Source organism: Calidris pugnax, unplaced genomic scaffold (genome assembly GCF_001431845.1).
Source record: "Calidris pugnax isolate Ruff unplaced genomic scaffold, ASM143184v1 scaffold39, whole genome shotgun sequence".
Classification (NCBI taxonomy): Eukaryota; Metazoa; Chordata; class Aves; order Charadriiformes; family Scolopacidae; genus Calidris; species Calidris pugnax.
In genome coordinates this window covers 8,303,589-8,325,194 of record NW_015090828.1, presented here as the reverse complement: position 1 = coordinate 8,325,194, position 21,606 = coordinate 8,303,589, and the positions used below count along the sequence as shown (strand labels likewise).

Here is a 21,606-nt window from a genome sequence, read left to right as displayed (position 1 = left end):
TCCGTCCCCGGGAGGGGCAAAGCCAATGAAGAGAGAGGAGCCAGATGTTAGTGAGAATACAGCTGTTTTAATAATTCAAATAGCAGCTCAGGACGTTTTCCCGTTTATTATACACGGTTGCACAATCTGAGGCTGGTTAAATACAATCAAGTTTTCAAAATCTCTCGGAATCATTTCCAGATTACAACATGCAAGTGACCATGAAAATATTTGGCTTTTTACTTTATTCTTTTAAATTTCCGAACAGGCACTTACATGAGGGAGTTAATTTGCTCTCATTCAAAGATATCAGCATTAGAAGTATCCTAGCGTAGAGTACACAGAGTCTTTGTCTGCTTTATCAAAGTGCCACAGTAATAAAAGAGTTCTTACAGAAATGTAATTTGATTTTTTTTTTTTTTCACTTACTCATAAAGTAAGGTTACCAATGACACTTGCACCGGAGTTGAGAAGTCTTGGTTTAAAGGCCAAGTGAACCACAAGCGCAAGTAGCCTTCGACACAGCAGGCTCTGGCCTGAGCCCGAGCCACAGCTCCGACAGCAGACTGCGTGCTGGGATGGAGAGATGAAGGGCTGACGCCTTTAAAAGCTATTTCTTCAAACACTAAATGCCTATGAGATGATCAAGACAAACGAGCTGCTGCGCCAGGCAAGCTTCCAACAGTTTTAAGGCTCGCCTGGCTTCAAAACACCTTTCCAGAAGATCACAAAAAGCATGTTTGCCCTCAAAACAGGCCCAGACGGACTAGGAGGAGGGTGTCCTCAGAGGACGCTTTGCCTCTCCTGTCACAACAATGAGGAGACAGACAGTGGAAGCATGAAGCCAAGAGGAACCACAGATTTTGATGTAGTTGCAAAATAATCAATGTTACCAGCATTTATTTCATCAATTAGAGATAATTACGTTCAAACAGTTTCCCTGCTCACCACCCGTAGGTGAAATCACAACGTCTCTACAGTCACGACTGACCGGGCAACAAACCCTCACAGGTCAGGAGAGACTCACGTGAAAGGCTTCGAGGAGCATGGGAGGGAGAGAATCACGGGAGGGAGAGAGAGAAGGCAAAGATGCTCCCTAACATTCTTTGCTTCTGACAGATTCAAAGCCCCTCAGAAACCTCGGTAAGGTGTCCAAAGGCTCCACGGTTATCACAGTCATAGTGCATATCCAATGCAGTTTCAGTTAAGCCCTGTCTAACACAGTAATTAGAAGTCTTAGGACAAATGCACCGTAAACCTCAATTTTTAGTGTGATTTAGTCAATTCTGTCTTACTGTAGTTTCAAAACAAAACAAATGCAAATAAACAACATTGAAAGGAAACATGCAATAAACAACATGAGAAGGGAAATGCTTTAGTCTACACTGTATAGGTGATCGGCAAAAATCAAATACACCAGCCTACCATGCATGGAAATAACTAGATTTAAGCTTATGCATACCCAAGTGCATATAACATTATCAAATAAAAGTAAATGTGCAGTATAAAATAGTAGCTTAAGAAAGTTCCAGTGTTTGAGAAAGCACTTTATTTTAAATGTATATACATACTTGAATGTTTAACTGAAGAACGCTTTAGTAGTATGGTAAATGCAGCCCTGCAAGATGAAGGAAGACAGTTGTAATGGGAATTTTGGCCTTCTTTTCCCACAGGCTGCTGCCATCTTTAACCTGCTGAAGTATTGCAAAGTTTTTCACCTTGTACCAGTTCACATTTCGGGTTGCTCAGCAGATGCTTGTGACTCTGGAGATTCAAATCGCTGGTGAAAGTTTGTTCGTTGTTTCCTCAGCTTCTCAGGAGCTTTTCTCCATAAGATTATTTCCTATGTGAGGAAGGAAACACTTTTGAAACAACCATTTGCCATGAAGCCAGGAGTATCAAGTACCATTTTAAGTTCCTAATAGGCTAAGACTTTTGAAAAAACCTCTGCATCCCCACTAATTTCTGTATGTACTCCACAGTTCTATAAGAAACAAAAGTTTAAAATTAAGTTAACAGCTAAGTTTACATATGTAGCTACTGTCTGAACACTTATCAGTCCTGATCAGTCACCTCCTTCTTAATCTTCCTACTTTGATGGAATTGAAGGTTCCAAGAAGTTTTTCTTCTTCCTTTTCTCAAAATCCAAAGCCCGCTGTAGCCATTGTACACTCCAGTTAGCTTTGTTTTCCTTATTTCATTATATTGCCCTGTCTACTCTTTAGAAAGGAGACTCTGACCTGCATTATGTTCTAATCCACACAGCTTCATTCCAGTGACCCTTTTTGCCATTCCTTTCCTCAGCATATCCTTAACTTTTTCTTTCTTTTTAATGTTTTCAGTCAAAAGCCTTAGCCCTTATTACAATTTTGAACCTGGGCTAATGCTGAGAGGGGAAATCTATCTGTAGTAGATTAGGAAAGCAAGCAAAAAAATGTAGCTCATTTTAGCCACAAGGCATTTTGTCTGGGTATTCATAATGCAAGGTTGTTCTACGGCACCAAGCATCCTATCCTTGCTGAAATAGTATCCATCATCCCCCTTGGCTCCTTTTTGCAAGCTAACATTTTCCATACAGCTTCCAATACACTTGCCAGCAGAAACATTTATGTCATAAATACAGGCCAGGTGGCTTCTAACATGCTGAACATTCAAAGCAGCAAGCACAACAGTCCAGACAGTTCTGCAACAAGACTGACCATACCTGTTGTTTGAAGTATCGTCTGTCTTCTTCATCCACAAGCACTAGATTTAAGAAGTACCTCACTGAAAATTTTTTGTTCACATCCCTCATTGTAGGAGTTGGGTCATAGCCTGCTAAGAAGAGTCTTATAGGAATTGATTCACCTTAAAAAAAAGAAAGTTTAAATTAGTTGCTTCAAACTGGATGTCATTAATGCAGTTTCAGAAGACATGCAAAATAAAAGCAGTTTCCCAAGCACTGTCTGTACGCCTTTCTTGGTTAAAAAATAGAAAAGTAGCACCACAAACACAACAGTGAACACAAACACAAGTGTGAAATCAAAAGTGGAAACAGTTTCTCAGTGGAAGCATGGTAGTCAGGCAAGACAAAAGGATCGGTATCTTGAACTCTAGAGCTCATCTACACCACAGAGTCAGGTTTGAACCAAAGCAATGAAAGGATCAGACATAGAATTTCCAATGGTAAGTAAGGGTAAGAATTACTAGGATCCCAAGTGAAATGCCCTAAGTGAATAAAAACATCTGCTTTGAATAGGAAAATCCACTATCATTTCAGCAACCTAAGGAGAAGTTAGAAAAATGTATACAAGTCATCTCCAGATTATTACTTTTTTTAATACAGTTTTAACTCAAAAATGCTTACCCTTTAAAACAAGCACAGTTATTTACCTTTAACTGGCGCACCATCCATTATTTCGTACTTTGCAATAGTTTCAGTCTCTGTTGTGGTACTGGGTCCTGGTGAAACAAGTTTTCACTGTGAGAACACACGCTTCGGTTTCAAAGCTTTACAAAACCTTATCACAGCAGTTTCTACTCTGCAACATTTAAATTACATAGCGCTGCATTTTTTGGAAGCAAACCCCTCTCCAAGGCAGAGCATCTACTTCTTACTCTCTCCTCCCCAGGCTGGGAGAAAAAGAAGCAGTATTCAGCGCTTCAAAAGAGCACTAAGTATGCAAGCTTTAAACAGGGGACAAGCATGCAGGGTAGGACTCATGAAACAGTTGTGTTTGGTGGGAAGTGCTGAGATCATGAGCCACAAGATTTTACTGTCTTCCTAGTTTGAGGGCATGCAAGCTTGATCTGCAATAATCAGGCTGTTTCTGCTTCAAAGGCTCTTGGTATTTCCTATTCTACCAGCTTTAAGCTGACTGAAAATGACACATCTGTAGAATGCAAGAGATTTATGCTAATTTTTACCAAGCCCACTTTACCAGCTAATATCTCCAGAATCAAAGAGGTCTTTCAAGATGCATTTTACACCTTTTCCCTTGTTCGTTATCTATCAAGGCTGCTTAAGCTGGCGCACATTTATGCCAGAGTTTCATTAACAACAGTTCATGTTTGTGAAGCTATCTCAACAGTCACAACCCCAGAGCAATGCCAAGGACCTTAGGTAATGTTGACTACTACTTATGATTACCAAAGCACAGAACGCAAATGGTAGCCAAACACTGGGGAGAAAGCAGCATATGCAGCACCAGTTTAGCCAAAGCTGCGATTATTGACTTTGCTCTCCAGGTTTGTATAACGTTCAACTGGCATACAAGTTGCCATTGCCTTTGAACTATGTTTCTCTTACCAATTCCAGTGATCTCCTTTTTGATCAGCTGCAACTCCATGTGCTGAATTTTTATTCTCACTAAGAGGAAATAAATTTTTCCAACAATCACATCCTTTAAGTGATACCTTTAAAAGAACAGAATGGGATTTTTCATTAAAGAATAAAGAAAAATTTTACAGCTTCTTGAAAACAAGTTACACAGGCAATTACCTTATCTGGCCTGTTAATTACTCAGAGCTTGCTTCCGCACTGAGGTAAGCATCTCAGCCAGACCAGCACAATTACCACCTTTCAATCACTGAGCTATTAGTAGAGCAAGTAATGTAGTTATAATCAAAAAGCATAAATGCAGAAATCAAGTCTTAAATATTTGCTAATGACCTTTCTATTAGAACTGAAGGCAAAAAAGACAAAAGGCCACTGTGTAATTAGTAACCAAACAGCTCGATACCATAATCATTGAAAATGTTGCTTTGCATTTTAAGTCCCCAGATACCAGGTTGTTCATAAAATATTATATACTCTATGTTTTTATCCCAAGATATTTACTTGAATGCATTTTATTTTGAGATACTTACTTTGACTTATTGTATTCAAACTCTATATGAAGACAGTCTTCAATGCCTACTTCCATTTTAATGGAGTTGTTTACATCTGGGTACGTAGCAAGCTGGTGAACAATCAGATCATATTCTTTCACCAAGTCTGACAGCCGTCTCACTATTGTCACTTTGAGAAAATACCTAGGGTGAAAGTTAAATTAACCAACATTACTCAGAATTGCGTTAAGTAAAAGCCCTTATGTTCTGAACTATACATATTCTTTGGAAGACAAGAGTACATTCTCTTAAGACTAAAGAGAAAAGAGTAAGACAGTGAACTACAAGACAAAACACAGGTGAAAATGTGGAGGAGGTGTTGATTGATTGTGTTTGGGTTTGTTTTTTTTTTAAAGGAGGACTGTTTTCACTTGATTGAACTGAAAGAACTTGATCTACACAAACACCACTGACCAATTTCAAATAAAGTAAAAAAGGCTATATTATAACACAATCTCAACAACTCCAATCAAGGCACACTAGCTACTGGCTGTTACATGTCTGATTTGAAATTCAGAAGGAGGAAAGGGGGAAGGGGACAGTATAATTGTTAAATTATTAATTTGCTGCAGGGGACACCAGGAGAGAAGGCTTAACAGTTACAAACCTCAGTCTGACGTTGGCACCAATGTAGGATTCATATGGCTTCTCAACTTGCATGAATTCAAAGTCATAGCTTCTGCTTTGGGTCAGTTCTCCAGGTAAGGCCAGTTCTTTCACTAAGTTTACAAATTCATGAGTATTGCTTTTGTCATTGAAGAGCTCTAAAGACAAGGAAGTTTAAAGGAAAACATGTTTCAGTATTTGTTTTTAGCAAACAAAACTGTTACTAATTTGGCAGGAGCAGGTAGGAGAGGACAACAGAAGGAATTAAATTAAGTTACACATAAATGACCAAATGTTTTATCCATTCAAAGTTATCTTCAGTTTCAGCAATTCTTAAGAGCTAACTGCAAAGAACACAACACCTATTTGAAGCTTCACTAGCATGGCATCTTTTTTCCAATGACAGTTTAGCTAACTTTAATAAGTGCTTATTGTCTTGCATTGTCTGATTTTGGCTTCCAGGATTTATCACTGAAGGGACAAAATCTAAGCAACATCAAGACTGGCTTATTTAAGACAGTGATCCTAACTGGTATCCTGCAGATCACCAACACCTATCAAATGGCTTATTGTTACTACTGGTCTACAATCAAACAGCTTATTATGACCACTTGTTTAAGTCAGTCATTTGGAAACAAGCTCTTAACACATAAACACAGACACACCAGTTTCACAACAATGGCATCTTCTGTCCCCAGGCCAGACCACTGTCATTATTATTCATCCCTGGACCTATGTCATGCTATTCTCACCAAGATAAAACTTAGAAAGGTAGAAAAATGTAACATCACCATAAAAAAAAAATCCAAACACTCTTGTACATAAAAAACAAGTTTCCCTACAATTCACAACTGAAAATACCAGCTAAGAACATTAGCAGCACTTGGTTTTACACAGATTGAAGCTTTCCAGAAGAGAATGAATAAACTAAACACACTAACTCCACAGTTTATCATTGCCAGCTTGATAGAAACTGACTAACTGGTAACTTCTTGTTTTCTAATATGACTACAAATTATTTAAGGTGTACTTTGTGTGCTACAATAAGCGTTCACTGGGGGGTTGGACTAGCTGATCTCCAGAGGTCCCTTCCAACCCCATGTGATTCTGTGATATAACGGCTTATTTACCATCGCACACAATACTTTTTGTGCCAGTCATAAAAGTTGCACTCTGAAGAGTTAGTTTAAAATAGGTCTTTGACACAGAGCCGGATATACTCTCCCAAGTAGTGCAGAGACAGATCATGCTATTTGTACTGCTGTATTAAAACTTGAAAGGATGCAAGAAAACATGGACAAGTACAAAATGCAGTAGCTTAAACCACTTCTGCATAACTGACAACTTCTAAACTGTAGCACAATGGAAAGTCCCAGAAACACATGAAATTCAATAAACACTACATCAAATTGAAGTCAGTCAGAGAATAAAACTTATGTATCAGTAGATGAAGAGCAGCCTGTATAGCTACTAGAAGATATCAAACTAAATGAAGCCGACATATGAATTACTTCCAAGGGGAAAAATAATGCAAACAGCCCTCTACCAGAGAAGGAAGGAATTTTAGCATCAGCCCAAGGGTGAAGAAGTTACCTCACGTGGCAGGAAGAGGTTAGATGTGATCTAGATACTTAATAGTTTAAATCTACCTAGATTTTGATACAGTTGTAGGAAAATTGTATTTCTAATGTCAATACTACCTTATCTTGCTAAAAAAGCACAAAGATCCTCTAAAGGGTCAATATTAATTTATGTTAACAGTATAAAATTATGTTTTATTAAAACAACCACCAAAGAATTATTTTAGGAGTGTTTTCCTACAGGCTGCCGCATAATTTCTTTTCTATGCTCCTTCTCTTTTGGAGTCAAAATTAGAGACAAGAATTAAGAAGTCTGGCACGGTAGGTACACCCAGCATTTTGGCTCAGAAACTTAAATATATGCAAAACAAGGCACAGAGAAAGAAAAAAATCAAGCATTATCATTTTGCTTTTTACATCAGGGTCATTCATCATTTATAATCAGAGGGGTGACTGTGTTTTAAGTTAAAAATGATAGTCTGAAGTGTATGAAGCAGAAACTACATGTGCTGTGGCCACAAGTTTAGTTTTTAGAATTTCTAGCAGTTCTTCATCGAACTCTTAACCAGTCTGAGACAGATAGAATACTCACCATCCCAGATCTCCCTCACATGTACATAGCTTACCTCCCAATGACTTTCTGACTTGCACAAATTAGTACATCACTTACATTAAAATGAGGATATAATCTTCCTTTGGCACTTTTCATCCACTAACCCAAAGAGGTTGCAATTTTGAGCCAAAATGCTGACAGTCACAAGTGCCAAGTTCCATAAACCACACACACCTGACATCCCCTTTATAGCTGAAACTCACCAATTTGTCCTACAAATTCAATTCTAATTCCTTGGTGCTCTTGTCTCTTCCCAGGCTGCTTAAGGGAGACGTTCACCTACCAAGGCAAAAAAACCCACCAGTTAAAATTTTTCAACACTTTCACTCTAATACATGACCTTAGTAAAAATGAAAACATATTACTACATGCTTATGAGAACTGAGAACTCTTCTCAACAGCACTACTTGAGCTTGAAGGCAATCAAATTAAACAGCCGATTATGAAACCAAGCATTACGAAGGCGCCACTAAAGCATTTAAGAAAAATCTAATCATCCACAAGACTGAATTTAATAACTAAGCTTGAAACTTTTGAGTTCCAAAATTAAGAATCCAAGCCAGAGCTTAAGTAGAGTTCACATAAGCCAGTCATGACCCTTCACCATCTTTGAAGGCAGAGAGCTTCAAAGCATCTTCTGAGAGTCTCATTTAGAAGTCCAAAAAAGAACTGCCATGAGATGCATCCCTTTAAAGTCAAGTGAACTTAAGTCCCTTCTGCAGCAGATAGCTAAGTATTGGTGTTAAAGAAGTCAATGAACAATAACAGATAATAAAACCTGTATCAAAATCTTCACGTGTGAATTTAATTCTCACAAACAGACCTCACCTCACAATAAAGGACTCCATAAGGTTACTTTATATGGAAACATGTAAACACTAAGCATATATAGTTTTTCTTACGAGGCAGTGATGACCACAGAAATTCCTATACCTTAAAATCCAGCACATCATCAATATCAAGAGTAGGAAATAATCCACTTGAATAATCTATCTTTGTGGTGAAAAGCAGGAGAGAGGTAAGTGGAAGTTGTCCAATAAATTACTGGTCTTCCAGACCTCCTCATCCCACTGTGCTTGTCTTAGCCAAAACTCATCAGTCACCTCCCACGTGTCACTGATACAAGCAAGCAGCACTCAGGCCAGTGAACATACAAAAGCTAGTTCCCTTATTTTCCTGAGTTTAAGGCCCATCTTGTGAGAGTTTCACATCCCTGAAAGGGTATTTCTAGAGAACTGAGATCTTAGGATGGAAAGACATCTTCAGAGCAGGAAGATGCCCAGAGACAATAGGTCAGTCAAGATTGAAGCAGGTATTTAGGAGTCAATCTCAGAACCCAATACCTGGCTCAATTTTTTTTGGAGAAAAAGTTGATTATAAGGGAAATATCAATCTCAGAACCCAATACCTGGCTCAATTTTTTTTGGAGAAAAAGTTGATTATAAGGAGCCATTCTCACTCTCAGAGAGTGAGAATGGCTCCAGTAAAACCAATGTGATGGCAAGGAGTTCTTAAGTGCAATACTGAGAACAGAGATATCTCTCTGGCAATCTCAACTATCTCATTTCTTCCAACAAGAAAAACTCTTGTTGACTCAGCAGCCAGTTGATCTTCGTATGTTGCTCCTCTGATGCAATTCCAGAAACCACTTCAGGGCATGAAATGCAAGGTTTAGCTTCAGGGCATGCAAAGCCAGTTGGCTGTACCAGCCAAAAATTACTGTTACACATGTTGGTTTGTTTATTTCAGAGTTCAAAGGGAAAGGTATCCAGTTTGGAATAGTTTTGTTGCCAGAAGCAACAACAGGATTGCACTGGGTTGCACAAAAAGCTTATTCCTAAATACAAGATGACCAGAAACAAATAAACAGCTACTAATCAAAACTTTCAGTTGTATCAGTTGCCTGAATGACTGTGGCAAAAACACCATACATAGGAAACAGTTTCCTCTTTGAATAACATCACAAGCTGAAATCACAGCTCTTGCTTATATCAGTTTTTCATTTACTTTCCTATATGCATCTGCATGCCAGAATAATTCACTTTAAAGTAAGTCACTCAAAAAAAAATTACCTTTCCCGAAACAGATTCTCCATCATAGAAGAGAAAATGCTTTTCTACTTTACCATCTTCTGTTTTGATTTCTGCTGTTTTCCTTGTTTCGGCATCATTAAGAATAACATCAATCTCACAAGGAGCAGTGAAAATGCCTCCAAGAAAATTCTGGAATAACAAGAATTAGACAAGTTACTGCACAGTGGACACTCCATTTTAAATGTGGTATTTACTTGCAGCTGCACACTATACATTGGGGAAAGACATTTGTGCCCCCATGAAGTCACAAAGCCATTGTGTATTAGAGACCCAAGAAATAGCGATGACAAGAGACAGCTGTTCATCTAGCAAATAATTGAAATCAGGTCAGTAACAAGCAGTAACAGGTTTTACAAAATATATTTATTAAAAAGTACACAGTATAACCACCACTATTACTACTACACTAAAATACTAACAAATATTTAAAATGTTACTATTGCAAACACAACTTTGGTTTCTGTCACTACAAAGTTTCCAATCACTGATTTGGTTTTTTTTTTTTTTTTAAATAAGCATTTTTAAAACACACATTAAAAAAAAAAAATCTTTTTAACAAATTTATCCCATCTGGTTTAGGATTTGAAATATTATGCCAAAAAGAACCTATCTATTGCTTTATACCCACTGTAACTTACTGCAAAAACCGCATTATCAAAGAGGATCAGAAGTAAAAGGAGCAGAGCAAAGCAGAGTGAAAATAAACAACAACAGGGGATACAGTACAAGGCCTGGGAAAGGGGAATAGGGACTTTTATTTGTTGCCTCTTCCTACAGCCCATTCTCTTAGCAAATGAAGAGAGCACCAGCAGGTTCAAGAGGCAGGGGGTTGATATAATGCACACTAGCTACACAACTGTGCCATCAGATAGAGTGGATGTCACAAGCCGACCCATTACACTGCTCCAGGCACCAATCCATTAGGAGCATTAACTGTATGTCCTCACCTTACAACTGCATTCCCTAGGCATGAACTTTTGACCAGCACCAAACAAAAGAAAGGAGGAAAGATCATTCTTTGACCTTGCACAAACATTTATTACAAGAAACTGCAAAACATGTTAGCAGCCCTATGGGAAACTCAACAAGATTAGCACAATAGCCCACATTTTCTCCTAGGAATTTGGCACTAATCTGCTTTGATGTACTGAAGCAGACAACACTAACTCAGTGCAACTGTTTTCTCTCTCTCTCTTTTTTTTTTTTTTTGGAGAAATTACACTATGTTCTTTCTGAGAGCATCCACTTGAACTAGATGAAAACACTCATTCTCACTTCACCAATTCAATCTCAAAAACTGAGTAACATTCAAGACATTCCGGGGACCTGAAGTTTGAAATGTAACATCAATAACAAAAAGTCTAGAAGAAAGTTTGATCTGAATGCTGCTGCCTGGCAGCAGGAACACTGAGTGACTTTTTGCTTAGGTATACAAGTCAAGCAAAGACATGGTGCAATTCTGAGCCGTAAACCAGAGATTCACACAAGGCTAAACCAACTTTATATTTGCTCAGATAGCAAGCAGCCCTAGTTTCACCCAGAGAGATATAGTTAACTAACTGAAACCTAGTTACATCTACCTCACATTCTCACAAGAAAGAGAAGCAGATGACCAACAAGGTGGTCAAACTAAGACCAAATGGTCCTACAAGTATCTGCCAAGCACACATTCACATTAATTGCTTAAATAATTATTTATTTATTTATTATTAATGACTGCACACTAGAACCATCCTTGAGTTTTGGCTCCTGGTGAAGGGGGAGAGAGAAAGAAGAAAAAGTTTCAACAAGAAATCCAAATTCTTTAGACTATTTGAAACCATTTTTTTTCCTCAGAAATTCTGCATTCGTTCTCCAGATTAGCCTTATACTTTTCTTTCCCCCAAGCAAACAAGGAAGCACATTACCTTTAAGTAAAGGTTATACAAGATAGTCTCACAGCACCTCCCATACTGTGAAGCTGTAGCATCATTTAAAGCAATCAAGCCAGAACTAACAGTGATAATACACCACTTCTCAAGACACTGCTTATTTCAGTTGTGCCCCTTAGAGATTAGCCATGATCTCATCCAGAGAGGACAAGAACATATGGAATAAAGAAATCAACAGCTGGTATCTCCTCCAGTTGCTACCGAAGATAGTGCTGCAGGGAAACTATGCAAAACAAGAAGTATTTTAAGAAGCCATCATATGGCTTATTATGTTACAGCTTAAGAAAATGAAGATAACTAGGGTTTTCAGAAGCCAGCCAAACGCTAGGCTATGATCTTGATTTCATGCAAAAGACAGATGCTGAAGATTTTGCTATATCAGGACCGAAAACAATCTGCATTCCGTCCTTATGTTGTTATAGCTGTACTAAAGGACTTGTAGGACTCCCAGCAGCTAATAAACAGCGCAGGAATCCCAGCCTCAGCTTCACATGGAGCCTATAAAAACTTCTGCATGTCCGACAGAGACACATGTTAAGGAATCAACACACTTCAGAAACCCAAAGTGCATTGATCTAGGTGGTTCCTTAAAAATATGATTTATTTTTTTCTTCAAATCTATCGGTCCCAGCACACCAAGCACTTTGCCTAGGCCGAGCCTGCTAAGCACCAAGTGGCCGCTATTTCACCAGCCCTGAAGGATCACTACCAAGCCCTGTCATTTTAAGCACAGCCTTACGGGACCGCTGGAAAGATTCACTGATGTTTTCCAGGACCATTGCACGCACCTTCCCCAAAAGCCACTCCGACAGCAGCCGGGTAGGAAAAATGGAAGCGGAGTTTCACGGCCAAACCCCCACGTTGGCGAGGGAGAAGAAGGTGCAGGAGAACGTCCCAAGCTTTAATCTATAAATTATACTAAAAGCCCCCCAAACCGTTGTTTTTCGCCGCCTCGCCCCAGCGCTGCTCTGTCCCGAGCCCGCCCCGTCGAGCAGCGGCTCTCGCCTCCCTCCCTCCCTCCCCGTAGGGCCACCCTGCCCGGCCTCGGCCGCCGCCGCCAGGCCCCGGCGCAGCTTGGGGCGAGGCGGGCGGCGGGGGAGCAGCAGGCCGGGGAGAGAGGGGGCGAGCAGGCCGACGGCGATGTGGCGATGGGGAAGGGGGGGGGGTGTCACCGATCGCTTTGCGACCGGTCAGGAGGCGGGGGGGGCAGGCAACCCGCGCCCGGCCAGGCGGCTCTCCCCACAGCACAGCCCGAAGCCACAGGTGGGGAAGGAGGAAGGGAGGGAAAAGGGGGGAAGGAGGGAGGCACCGCCCGGCCCGGCCCGGCCCAGCCCTGCCCAGGTCGCGGTCGCCGCCACCGCCGCCTCAGGCGCGCGGCGGCCGTTGGCGGGTAACGGCCGTTAACGCTCGCCCCCCCCACCCCCCGCGCGCCTCACTCACCATAGTGCGTGCCCCGCCGCGGCCGACTCCCGCCCCGCGCGCCACCAGCACCAGCCGCCCCGGCCCGCGCCCCTGTCATGTGACCTTCCAGCCCGCCACGCCACGCCCCTCCCTCGCCGCACGTGACCGCCCCCCCCTTCCCATTCCCCGCCGCCTTCCTGCCGCCGCCCGCTCCGCTCTGGGGCCGGCGGGGGGGGGAGAGGGGCATGTCAGTCAGCGCATGCGCCGTGCGGCGGGAGGGCGCCGCCTGGCGGGGAAGGGAGGGCAGGGCGGCTCCCTGACAGGAAATAACGGCCCTGGTGGCGAAACGCGTTGGTTTTTTCGTTGTTTTTGGTTTTTTGGGTTTTTTTCTTGCCAGATTTTGTGCTTTTTTAAGGGGAACGGGGAGGCGCGAGGCAGCCGCTGGGGCGGATTTTAGCCTGAGTAGCTGAGGGTTGGAAAAGTGCAGGCGGCGCCCGCCACGCAAAGTTTTTTAATTTATTAATTTACTGACCAATCATAAATATATTATTTAATTTATTAATTCATCAAAGGTTTTTAAATTATTTCCCCCGGAGCACGGTGACATCCCCACAGAAAGCCCTTCCCCCCCCCGCTTGGGATGATCACCCCAGCCGCTAAAAGCGAAGAGCGCATTCAGGCCAAAGAAAGATTATTTCTTTTAGTGAGTGAAAGCAATAAAGACCTTAAGGCAAAGTTTTTATTGACCAGCAGTTGGTTTAAAACTGCTTTGTGGCCGCAGCATCAGGCCAGGCACTGCAGAAGGGGCGAGGGAAGGCCGCTGCCATGGCGAGGAGGCCGATGTCTCCAGGCCTACAGGAGCAAATCCTCCTCCGACAGCTTCTGCTTCAGCTCCCCGTCCCGTGGGCTCGTGAGGAAGAGGCCATCGCCGTCACCGAGCCCCGACCCAGAGGCTGGCTCCGCTTCCACCACAACATCAGACCCGGAGCCGGACTCCTCATCTGAGAGCGGGAAGATGTCGCCCAGCTCCTGGTATCTCTTCATCCTGAAACGCAGAGTGGCAGCTAGTTTATTTCAAACTCAGTGGTTTATTATCTCTTAAGCGAACACGCCAAAGCCTCGCAGTCCCGTGGATGAGCCATGCCGTGACAGGACCATCGGGATGGGAATACTGGACATTTTTGGGTGCCAGCACCAATGACAAACATGCAGCACATGAACTTACAGGGACGGGTCTGCCATGGGAGGGAGGATCCTGTTGGCTCCACCAGTGGGCATGTAAAACCAGGGCCCCTTCTCTTCGATGCAGTTAGCAGACCAGGCGTCGGGTCGGCACCTCACTCTCTTGTACCTTGCCTTCTGCATGGGAGCACCTGAGCAAATCAGCCATGTGTTATTCACCAAGACCTATTAATTTTATGAGCACCTAGTAAAGCTTGAAGGAGCGGAAGAAAGTAATTTGTGTGGCCCTCGTTGCTCAACTGCCAAAAAGTAAATTAATCCTGCAGACTGTTTTTCAAACGGCGACTGATATCCCTAAGTGACATTCCTGCTACGAGAGACGTCAGGCACATCTCACACACAGCACCAGGAAGTCTGTGGGAATTAGAAATGGAAATCCCATGGGAAACCACCACCTTGCACTGACAAGGGCTCATCCCTGGCTTGGGGCACAGCACGTCCCTGGGGAACCCACAGGCTCAGCCACCTTCAGCTTTCCGTGAAGCTGGTGGAGATATCTCAAGATCTCCAGAGGACAAGCCACCCTAGCAGAGAGCTGGCTTCTGTGCCCTCCCTTTCTCTGTTGGCTCCAGCAAGGGTGAGGACCAACCCCACATCAGCATTGCCTGTCTCAGCTTCGAGTTCCTCCTTCTGGTGGAGAGAGAAGGTATGCTAAGAACCGCCTTTCGGTGGGGCAGATTTGGGAATTATGTATCTTCTCAGGGCATGTCACCTGAGTGGAGACAGTTCAGGCGTCTCCTAGACACAACCCAGGGTTACATAAACCCACAGTTTCAGTTCTGGTGTCCCCCATGTGCCTGATCAGGGCTGTCGCTGAAAGGAGAATCTTCAAAAAATACCAAATGGAGAAAATAACAATTGCAAAGTATGACAAAAGCAGCGGCATTTCATCCTTCCTCTTGGTTTCATGCAATTAATTTGTTCTGAAGCCAGGTTTCTCTCCCTGCTGGCACTTCATCTATTTTTTCTTGGTTTCTTGGGAGTATCTTTCTGTAATTACACTTCTCTATTGCCCTATATATTTCCCTAATGCACTAGGTGACTTTCAGCTACCTCCTACACTCCTCTGTAAGAGAAAAAAGATCTCATGGGTATCATTTCCTGCTTCTTTTACAGCGTATTCATTTTTCATACTTATTTTCTCCTCTTAGCATACTATTAAGAAGGTTTTTAATAATCACAGTAGCAAGAAAATAACTGTATCTGAATAATTTGCAAATAATGTACAAAAAGTCTCTGAGTGATAGACACATAACAAAGCCTGCCATTGTCACAGCTTTGGTTTGGGTAGAAATGATACTCTACGTGCTTGAAAATTGCTTATCCTTCGCAAGAAACACATCCACAGGGTACATGTCATCATGAATCAACGTTTCCTTTTAGTTGTTTTACGTGTTGCAATGTTGAAGAGAATAAACCGTTTAATTTCCTCATACTTGCAACCCGTTTCCTTCCCCCACCCCCCCAAGAAAGTAGACGGTAGTAGTTATGACATGGGACCTGTTACATACTCTGTCTGTAACTACATAATGGAATAAGGGTACGTAACCAGACCACCGTGAAAGGGCCGGTTAAAGAAAAAATAGACCATATTGAAAATACACCCACATACAGCAACTTCTTTTATGAAGTCTTTTTCTTATAGGGGCTGGGAAAGAGACAAAAAAGCTCCGTTAGCAAAAAGCGCCTTTTCTTACCGTTCCCCCTCCAGAAAAAGAAATGTTAGCAAAAGAGGTTTTCTGAGTATATCTCATTACCCCTAGAAGAAGGTCAGTTTGAAAAATTCGGAGGCTGCCTACTTGGCCTACGCTACATAGCCCAGAAAGAGGATTACCGAAAGAACAACCGCACCATTTTACCTTGTGCTGTGTATCCCACAAAGAGGATTAAACAAACAGCCAGGAAAAGCCTCCCGTTACATCTGATAAGGAGCTGCATTTTGGCTGGCGTCCCCCTGCTCAACACCAGCTTTCCCCACGGCTTCACACTTCAGAAATACAACGGGGCGAGGAGATCGACTTTTAGAAGAGGTTTCCAAAACCTCAAACCCAACCCATAACCTGCGTCATCGCTTCCTGATTGACGGGAGTGAGACATCTACAGAAAAGCTCAATGCTTTGGCCTCCTGGCCTTCATTACTCAAAAAACAAACAAACAAACAAAAAAAATCCTCCACTGCCTTGGTCTTCTGAGCAGAAAAGGAAACCTGGAACCAACCAGCCCCACCGAAGGTGTGTGCTGCCGGCAGCTTGTGGTCCAGGTGTGCATCCCACCAGGGATCTTAAATATTCACAGTAGAAGTGAAAAAAAAATGGGAAAAAAAAATTAGAGAGTAGATCCTGGTAGAAACATGTCACCTCCTTTCTGAAAGGGCACGACAGATTTTCTTGGCCCTGATGGCTGAGCCAGGGCAGCCAGGTCATCATCACATGGTGTATGGCAAAGGCTTTGGGTGATACGTGGCTCTGAGAGGAGCCTGGCTGGGAAAGCCACGATAGCCCTTATATGGAAAGTGCCTTTCAGCTAGTTCATACCTCTTCCTTGCCTTTCGGTTGGGATTAAAGCAGGCTTGAGTTCACTTAAGAATAAATTACGATACGATGAGGTTATCTACGTGGTGGGAGTTTTTCTTAGTCATACCATTACCTGCTGGATTAACTGGGGCAGTGACGTGTGGGCCCAACGTGCCGCCAGCACCTTCGCCGATACAGCTGATAGTGTAAGTTGTCTGTGGTAAATCTATTTTTACAGGGTGGAAAGTCCACAGAGGCCCCCCGCGGGGATCCGGGCTGAGCGGTGACTTTCCCCAGGGCACAGCAGCGCTCCACCAAAACCCCACAAGTGGCAGAGGAGACCCCCTCCAGCGGCTCCTCACTCCAGGCTGGGATTTACTGCTGGTTTGAGCTGCACATCCCCGTCGATGTTAGGAACTGCCTCACGTGGGGGTTTTTCCAGCATGGGAAAAATAGGAGACTCAAACCAAGCAGGTGCGGAAGGGCTCGCGTGCAGGGGTTATTCCTACCAGCCTTTTTTCTAGTTCGTATTTTTAGCATCAAAGCTTTTTTTCTTGTCTTTTTTTTTTTTAAAGTGGTGCTCATCATCAGTAGGAAGCTGGGTGAACGCCTGCGGGGGGGTGATCAGCCTCCACCCGCTGAAGCTGAAGGTGCAGTAACACCTCTCGTTTTCCGCTGGTCACGGGTACATACCAACCCCTTCCACACCCCTCAGGCGTGTGCGGACAACTCCCCGCGTGGGAAAGCACCCCTCCAGCAGCTATTTCTGCCCTTCCCACCAGCCAGGGGCTTTTTCCACCTCAGCACTGGAAGCTCTCCCCAGGATGCTACCAGAGCGGTGCCCACCAGCGGGCATCCTGCAGGAGCTGGGGGAGCTGCTGAGGAGGTGGGAGTCACAAAACCCCCTTAGCTGGGGGGGGATCTCGCAGAGCCAAGTTATCTGTCTTGTACCATCAGCCCGTGGTGGAACTCGTAGTGCTGGCAGTTTTGCCACACGGTTTTGTTATTTTCTTCTGTGTCAGCGGTGTGCCTCAGGAAATGAGATTGCTCTACAATTGGTAACCATGGGAAGCCTGAAGCAAATTTTCCACTCTCTCGTGTCACGGACACCTGCTCAAATGGGGCCAGGAACCCACGGGGAGCTTCAGCCTGTGCCCTCCTGTCCTGCCGCGCTCTGCTAGTGCTCCCACCCTGCCAGCAAAGAGCTTTCCACCTTCCAGTGAACATGGAAGTGATACTGGAGACCTGGATCTGAAACACTGTGGGATGGGCAAGTCTTAAGAGTAAAGCATGTCCTTGTGGAGTGTCATGGGATACCACTCAGGCCATAAAATGCAGAAATAAAAAAATGCCATCTTGAGTTAGAGGCCCCAAGTTGCAGAAAGTAGACAGACACCCTTTTTCTGTTTTTTTTTAAAACAGAGAACGGCACACGAGCCATACTATATTGGAATGCTAACCTTGTAACATGCCATTGCATGAATATCACAGCTTAAGAGAAAGAGGGGTTTTTTTAAGTAAAATGTTTTACATCCTTGGAGAGGACAGCTACTGTACCTAGGTCAGCTACCCCAAATCTACCTCTGGTGAAATGCAAGGAAGGTCCACAGGGTAATATTCCTCTTGCATAGATCTTGCATGTATATTGGGAGACTAAACGCCCCAGCAGACTAAGCCTTTAAAAAGAAGGAAATAAATGAGGAGCAGATACCTGAGAGCACAGCTCACGCCTTGTCAGAGAGAGGACTTCAAATATTGGACCAACACAATGGAAATGTCACCATCGGTGCTCACCTCCTGGCTATGTTTTTGCATAAACATTTCCCACCCATTGCTCGCTCTCCTGAAGCGTTTCTTACAACTACCGCACTGAACTACTCTGCCATTATTTTCAAATCACATGCAAAGCAGATTAAGAGCTTTGCATTTTTCTGAGGCATTAATTTGGGGAGCAGGGAGGCAGGCAGAGGGAGGGGGGCTGCCTCAGCACTGTGCGCCCGGCCCCTCGACCAGACACCTGGGACTCTTCATTACGTGCCCAAAATACCTGGGAGTAGCCCCTAAACTACAATAAACCCTTCAAAATCTTCTGGTGAACCCCTCGTACCTCTCAGGGTTGTTTTATCTCCCAATGGGCTTTGGGAGTGATGAGTAATTTAGTAACATCACTAAACGGGGACCACACTGTGGGAGAGCCCGGTATGAGGACACCCATCCTGCTGTCGAAAGCAGGGGGTTTAGAGCCAAAAAAATAGTTGCAATGGGCACATTTCAGTAACCCGGAGGGGGCATCATGAGGGTGTTTCAGACAATTCTTTGGTGGACAACCTTTGCAGCCTGTATTTCCCACCAGCCAGTGGATGGGCCCTCATGGGTGCAGGGGCACCCACGGTCCCAGCACTTATCAGCCACGCACACAGGCTGGGTGATAGCCATCCAGGGTCCCGATAAGGAAATTTCTCATTCATTACTGCTCGGAAATCAGATAAACCCTAACTGCTGCAGGGTCACTCTGCTCTCAGGGGTCAGGTTTTCCCCCCTGCCCCAGCTGGCAGGAGCTCAGTCCTGGCTACCGGGGGTGTCCAGGCTGACCCTGGCACCCCTCAAACCCTCCTCCCCAGCAGCAGAGCAGCAAAGGCAGCAGCTGGCAAAGGCAAAGAGCCTGCGATGCTCAGCTCTTTATTCGCTCTGCTGGGGAAGTGGAAATAGGTATTTTGTACAGGTCACTGCTCTGGGGAACAAGCAGCACAGAAGAGACTGTATCTGCTACAAGCAGAGCTGGGAAATGGGGTCAACAGGGAATGATGGCAGCAGATGAGAAGAAACAGAGGTCAGGCACTGAGTGAAGGGGAAGGGGAGAATGTCTGAATGGCAGCTGTGTCGAACACAAGGAGCCCTTTTTTGGTCTCATGAGACCCCACCAAGAGCACTGTGTCTCTGGGACCCCCAACATAAGAAGGACATGGACCTGTTGGAGCGGGTCCAGAGAAGGGCCAGAAAGATGGTCAGAGGGATGGAGCATCTCTGCTGTGAAGACAGGCTGAGAGAGCTGGGGTTGTTCAACCTGGAGCAGAGAAGGCTCTGGGGAGACTTTATAGCCCCTTCCAGTACCTAAAGGGGGCTACAGAAGAGATGGGGAGGGACTCTTTATCAGGGAAAGCAGTAGTAGGACGGGGAGGGACTCTTTATCAGGGAATGTAGCGGTAGGACAAGGATTAATGGTTTAAAACTGAAAGAGCGGAGATTTAGACTAGATGCTAGATGTTAGGAAGAAATTCTTTACTGTGAGGGGTGGGAGGCACTGAAACAGGTTGCCCAGAGAAGCTGTGGCTGCCCCATCCCTGGAGGGGTTCAAGGCCAGGCTGGATGGGGCTTGGAGCAACCTCGTCTGGTGGGAGGTGTCCCTGCCCAGGGCAGGGGGGGTGGAACTGGATGGTCTTTAAGGTCCCTTCCAACCCAAACCATTCCATGATCTTGTTCTTTGGGAAGGCAGAACAGGTTTCTTCCCAGACACTTGCTGCCAAGGTGGAACGAGATCTGTTGGACCTGGACATCCAACAGGCCCTGAGCATGGTGATCTGTCTCAGAGATAACCCACGAGCTGCCCAGTTAAATGCCACAAAATCACCCTGACCCCTCTCAGCAGCAAGCTCCCCTCCAGGCAGGCAGCCCAGCGAGATCTAAGGGTGCTTTCTGCCACCAGCTCATGTTCAACCAACCTTTGGGGACTGAAAAGGTTATATCTTGGCTCAAAATAGCCAACAAAATTTATTCTGCCTCAAAATAGCAAACAGCTGGCAATCCAGGGAAGGAGGTTTGGGTCAACCTGTTCGGGATTCCTAAATCCAGCCCTGAGCAGAGATGAATTCTTAACCTGGGTGACATCTGAGCTCAGTGCCTGGCCCCTGTGTTCACTCGTACCCAGAGCATCGTGGCACACGCAGCAGGGCAGTACGTGGCAACCCTCGGCCTCTCGTGCCACCACCTCTTGCTTCTGAGGGCAGTATCAGGACCTGGCCCATGCAGATAAGATTCACATCTTGCAAGGAAACATTAATGCTCCCATGCATCGCGCAGAAATCAGACGTTCGCTGCCATCTAGACCACCAGAAGAGAAACTCCTCCTTTTTCCTCCATGATTAAGGCCAACAAGTGCTCAGGGAGAGATCTTCGCTGGAAAGCCACAGCTGCATCAAGATCGAACACAGCTGCTGGCTGACGGGAAGCTGCCAACGGCCTGTCCCCATCAGCCATCTCCCCTCTGCCAAAAACGTTAACCGAGCCGTGGGCCTGCCCTTCAGGAGAAGAAAAGCTGCTTTCCTTTGCACTGGGAGGTGTGATGCTTTCTGCTTCCACACACTGAACCCCCAGCCCAGCAGGAGGTTTTGGCAAATTCAGGACTATAGTTTCAAAGCAACAACTTGTTAAGACACGTCACGGCAGTGAAGGTCTAGTTTCTGGTTAGGGAGGCAATTTCAGTAGATGTCCTTCCTTCTTCAAAACCTCATCCCAGAGCAGCACCAGCCTCATGGTGGAAGCACCTGGCCCCCAATGGGAGCAGGGCCTACATAGCAGAGCAAGGGGTAAAGGAGACCCCTTCATGCTGCTGTTCCTTGGGAAAACGCCCCTAAAACCACAAGGAACTAACTAGGGAGAGAAGGATGGGACAAAGATGTTTTAAAAGCAAAGCCCAGTGCCATCTTCCTTCACTGCTTCTCTGGGAGTGTCTTTTCATTGCAAACCAGTTGGTGTTGTTGCATATGGAGCTGGTTCGAGTTG

The 21,606-nt window shown here is 44.3% G+C and overlaps 2 protein-coding genes across 3 annotated transcripts; both read right to left on the bottom strand.

Annotated features, from left to right (window-relative positions):
* Nucleotides 1–47: 47 nt before the first annotated feature.
* VPS26A (VPS26 retromer complex component A) lies at nt 48–13,244 on the bottom strand. 2 transcript variants are annotated; one of them, XM_014940477.1, is made up of 10 exons: nt 13,112–13,244; nt 9,720–9,869; nt 7,851–7,926; nt 5,456–5,612; nt 4,828–4,992; nt 4,268–4,374; nt 3,352–3,420; nt 2,684–2,826; nt 1,698–1,822; nt 48–1,597 (listed from the first exon to the last, which is right to left on the bottom strand). In XM_014940477.1, exons 1-9 carry the CDS (start codon nt 13,112–13,114, stop codon nt 1,709–1,711), a joined length of 984 nt encoding a protein of 327 aa, XP_014795963.1. In that variant the 5' UTR covers nt 13,115–13,244; the 3' UTR covers nt 48–1,597; nt 1,698–1,708. The 2 variants fall into 2 exon arrangements, with proteins under 2 accessions (XP_014795963.1, XP_014795962.1); XM_014940476.1 differs by having other exon boundaries at nt 48–1,822.
* A 532-nt stretch (nt 13,245–13,776) lies between these two features.
* SRGN (serglycin) lies at nt 13,777–16,328 on the bottom strand. The gene is made up of 3 exons (XM_014940392.1): nt 16,174–16,328; nt 14,298–14,445; nt 13,777–14,117 (listed from the first exon to the last, which is right to left on the bottom strand). The coding sequence occupies exons 1-3, from the start codon at nt 16,250–16,252 to the stop codon at nt 13,925–13,927; spliced, it is 420 nt and encodes a 139-aa protein (XP_014795878.1). The 5' UTR covers nt 16,253–16,328; the 3' UTR covers nt 13,777–13,924.
* Nucleotides 16,329–21,606: the final 5,278 nt, after the last annotated feature.